General features: G+C 33.9%; 1 protein-coding gene across 2 annotated transcripts; it reads left to right on the top strand.

The window, feature by feature from the left end:
• The first annotated feature begins 419 nt into the window (after positions 1-419).
• Positions 420-4191, top strand: LOC109609636 (uncharacterized). Of its 2 annotated transcripts, none has more exons than XM_049961179.1 (11): positions 420-510; positions 810-899; positions 953-1123; positions 1176-1283; positions 1430-1829; positions 1880-2052; positions 2102-2303; positions 2356-2728; positions 2808-3545; positions 3605-3766; positions 3825-4191. In XM_049961179.1, exons 2-11 carry the CDS (start codon positions 832-834, stop codon positions 3980-3982), a joined length of 2553 nt encoding a protein of 850 aa, XP_049817136.1. In that variant the 5' UTR covers positions 420-510; positions 810-831; the 3' UTR covers positions 3983-4191. The 2 variants fall into 2 exon arrangements, with proteins under 2 accessions (XP_049817136.1, XP_019881896.2); XM_020026337.2 differs by having other exon boundaries at positions 447-587.
• Positions 4192-4512: the final 321 nt, after the last annotated feature.

Below are 4512 nucleotides of genomic sequence, written 5' to 3'. Positions count from 1 at the left end.
TTGAAAGAAATTTGTGTTCCCTATATTTTAACTAAAACCGGGTAAGTTATTATTGTTAGTGTTTATTATTATTATTATTAATAAAAATAATACTATTATGAGGGCTTATCATCATTTAGGGCTGGATATTGATAAACAACAATAAATTTATTGCTCAGTTTATTTAAAGATTTAAAATTTGAAAACTCAAGACTTGTTTCTTATATTAATATAATATTTAGAATAAGTTTCCTTTACGTTAACAGGGCAATCAATCGATAGAGCTGCATATACAGACCCAATGTATTTGCATCTATGTAATAAACAAATTGCATGCATCTCGCTCTTTCCCATCATAAATATGTATGTCTTAATGATTGTACTTCTTTCTCTCCCACTCGCAACATATCTGGTGCCATAACCTAAGATTGGCTGCCCTGCTTGTAAAGGAACTGCACCATTTTTGTTTTAAACTAAAAAAAGTGTGAATCCTCGTGTGTCTCTCTGTTTTGGAGCTTGTAGTTGATTGTGGTATGTATAGTTTTCGCATAGACACGGGGTTGTCAATCTCCACAGGTGTCATTGTCCGGAAATCATATAATCCAGGGGTAACTATCCCGGCTGCCCGGGAACTCCTATTTGTTTTTTTTTTGTTTATTATGTTGATTTAATTCAAGGTATTGACATTTACATGTAAGATATGTTGAGGCCCTAAGACTTACTGCTGTTGTCAATTTGATTAGTATTATTGTAGTAATTCGAAACACAATTATTTTTAATTTTTAATTAAAACTTAATTTTAAATTCGTTATAAAATTTATCATTTTAAGTTTCAGCAGAGTCGTTTCCAGAATGTATAAGAACAGGAATAAGATGCACAAATCCAAACAGTCTCATCACTCAAACAACCCAGAGGACGAGTAAGTGCAAACCTACGTGCATGTTTGTTATTGTAACATTGGCTGTATTTCAGAGACATAGAAACTGTGTCAGTCAGTTCTAGTTATGTGGACATTCATGGCAGACCATTGGAGGTGGTTGAGAATGACTTCGGGGAAATTTATATCCCACTCAAAGAGATAAGAGCCACTGGCTTCACAATTTTTCGTCGCGAAAACTTCCACCCTTTCTTGCTTGATAAAGAGTAAGTGTTGTCGACTTAAGTCTGGCACATTTTATTTCCTGTTAATTTTTAGAAAAATCATTAATGAGTTCAACATGCATATGTTGGGCAGGGCACGCGAGTATTTGCTCAACGTAAAAGTACAGATAGATAGACAGGAGGTACTTAAAACTATTAAAAGGTAAGTTGTATAATGATGTTTGTTGTTCAATAAGTTGAAACTGCAATTTGTATAAGTATTCAGTATAGCACAAATTCAGTTTGTTTGTTTATTTATTGTAGCCAATTTACAATTTTAAGTCTGACTTAATTGATGAACATTTTCAGATGTGAGGAAGAACTGCTGGGTACTTCCATACCAAATAGAAACCAGACAAATAGCTGCGCCCCACCCGTCGTGCCAAATGTGCAGAAGTCCCCAGGCAGATTTACATATAACATAAAGCATGAAAACTACCAGCAGCAACACAAACCAAGCAAAACATTCGCTGACCGCACTAACGACAATTCACTCCATCATCCAAGACCTCCAAAGCCATTAAGCACAGGTTTCGAACAGAACCCAAAAAGCCAAATGCATGATGACACGCTCAATGGACAAACTAACAATATAAACAAGCCAAAATTGTTGAATAATTCAATTAAAAGTGATTCTTCTAATGTTGAGAAGTTTTTTATCAATATGTTCATGCCGCAAACCGAACTGGGCCTAATGCAGACTGAAAAAGTAGTTGTTTTTATCCCCAATTCGCGCAATATTAATTTTTCTTTTTTTAGGTGAAAATTGTTCATGTTGAGAATAAAGGAAAAGGTGCATGGGGTATTCCTATCAAAAATAAACATATTGAAGAGAAGCTTTACTTTGACTTGAATGAATTGCCAGATAGAATGCCTGACATTAAAAATCCCACCATAGGAACTTTGGCCATGGCTCCATTCGAGAATGTTTGGTATGTTTGTAAATTCTTTTTAATTCCATATTTTACATGTAAATTGCAGGTGTAGAGTCTTAGTGTGCAACACCAATGTACTGACTGTACAGTTCGTTGACTACGGTAACATCAGTCGTGTTGCGTGCGTGAAGAAGTTGCCAAATGGCTATGATTTAATACCGGCTCAGGCCAATAGATTTGTTTTACATACTGACACTCAGCACAACTGGAGCATGGATGAGATCTTGACAATCACCCCTAAGAAACGAGTATGTCGAAACTTTTTTTATATTTCGGTCAATTTTTAATTTATTTTTTTAGTATGAGGATGGCACTTATGTTGTATTAATACAACCAAATACATCTTCGCCAACAGCAGCAGGAAGCCCCATTAAAAATAAACCTCATATTCAAATGGAAGATGTTAAAGTAGAGGAAAAGGTAGTGACCCCAGTGGAAGATGTAGAGGAAAAAGTAATGACTCCAGTGGAAGATGAGGAAATAAACAACAAAATAGAGCATCCAGTAGAAGTGGAGAAGTCGTATATGGATATTCCCGCGGTTTTGACCAATGTAGCTGCTCGAACTAAGGTCCAACTTGTCGAATACGTTGGAAATGAGCTCTACATGAGAACCAAGGAAGGAGCAGAAAGATTTAAAAACATTACCAATTATATAAAGGATAATATAACAGGTAAACTATTTTGTTACTACATGCTCTTCCATAATTACTTGTACAATAATAGAAATCTTACTAAGAATATATATTTCAGATGAATCACCTGAAAACTTCCAGATTGGTCAAATGGTGATTGCACCAAGGGAAATAGGTTCGTCAATAATGTTACGTGCTGAATTAAAAAATATTATTGGTACCACATTTCACGTTAAATTTATCGACATCGTTGGTGAAGTTGAGATTCCCAAAATATATGTGAGAAATGTGGATTCATTTTTGGCAGAACAGGGTAGCACACTTATTAAAAAGGAATTTAAGAACCTTGCCAAATATTTAAATGACAAAGAGATAGTAGAATTCTTGGACAAATTGCTTTTTGAAAAGGTAAAGTTTGTTGTATTCTTGGATAATGGTTTTGACTTGGCAACGGAGAACGGTGAAATGTTGTCAGATGTTCTGAACACAATGTATAATGATAATATTATAAAGGTGGCCAAGAAACAAGCTGCCCAGACAGTGCCAATGACATTAGCTGAGGAAAAGATATTCAAAAAAATGACTGAAAACATTTCTCTTGTTAAGAAAGTTCCCCAGCAATCGTCACGCGTGTTTTTCAGTAGTATGGATTCTGTAAAGTTGAAATTGGGCATAAATGACTGCTTTTGCTACTCATATACGCCTCCAAATCAGATAACACTTTTGTCTTTGGAAGATCAAGAAGTTGAGTGGCTGACTACTGTTGGCAGTGTAACTGTTAATGATAATGAGCCTTATATGGCATTAGAAGGGGAAATGTGTCTAGCTCTTTTCAAAGATCCAGATGATTCAGAAGGTAACAACAAACGTTTTTTTTTTTTGGTTAAATAAGGATATACTAACATTCCTATTTAGTTTCATGGTACCGTGGATTGGTCATGGAGATAAGTGATGAAGGGTATGACATCTTGTTCGTTGACTTTGGCAATTCTGCCATCGTCCCGGCGGATAAAATTCGGAGCTTCCCCAAATATTTACAAGAAATTCCAATTCTTGGCGTACTTTGCGAGATACAAGGTAAAATATATTTCTCCATTATTGTTTGAAACGTTTATAAATTGTCTATTCATTTCAGACATTCCAAACAATCCTGTGATTGTAAATAGACTGACTGAATTGCTTGCCGATAGCGAGAGAATCATTGTTGATGTAAAAGGAAGTGATAGCGACAAGGTACAGATCGTCATTCCAGACATAATGAAGAAGTTGCGTAATGAAGGGCTTTTAAATTAAGTTTTTACAGTGTTGTAACGAAAGTCGATTTTAATTTAGTTGAATATATTCATGACTGATCACATGTTATGTGCTTTGTTTTATGACGTAATTCAAACGCATTAGTTCATTTTGTGCTACAAAATGGTACTTTATTTTATGGTGCTGCTTGCGTTTATTTTGTGATATAAATTTATAAAATTATTAAAATATATTTTTTATAGAAAGTAGATCTCTTTTATATCTACTGATTTTTAATAATTTATACTATTTAACTGGAGAATATCTAGTTTTGTTTGTTACGTGATGTATACTTTCTACATCTTTTTATTAAACTTGTTTTTGTACTGGATTTGAAAAGTAAATGTAATATTTTATTTCATATATAAACTTGATGTCTTAACGATTTAAATGAACTGAATAATTTTACTTTCTTTATTACTCGATGTGGAAACTACATGTATGTATACAATTTGTTAAAATATATTATTGATGTCAGTAACTTGAAATATTTTTGTTTATACCTACCAACTTACTAATGGCTTTAATAC

The sequence above is a fragment of the Aethina tumida genome, chromosome 1 (genome assembly GCF_024364675.1).
Source record: "Aethina tumida isolate Nest 87 chromosome 1, icAetTumi1.1, whole genome shotgun sequence".
Taxonomy (NCBI): Eukaryota; Metazoa; Arthropoda; class Insecta; order Coleoptera; family Nitidulidae; genus Aethina; species Aethina tumida.
This window is presented reverse-complemented; position numbering and strand designations above follow the sequence as displayed.

Coding starts and splice junctions, on each gene's coding strand:
- LOC109609636 (XM_049961179.1), top strand. CDS start 832: ATGTATAAGAACAGGAATAAGATGCACAAATCCAAACAGTCTCATCAC. Junction 1,124..1,175: donor CCTTTCTTGCTTGATAAAGA/GTAAGTGTTGTC, acceptor GTTAATTTTTAG/AAAAATCATTAATGAGTTCA. Junction 2,304..2,355: donor CAATCACCCCTAAGAAACGA/GTATGTCGAAAC, acceptor TTATTTTTTTAG/TATGAGGATGGCACTTATGT.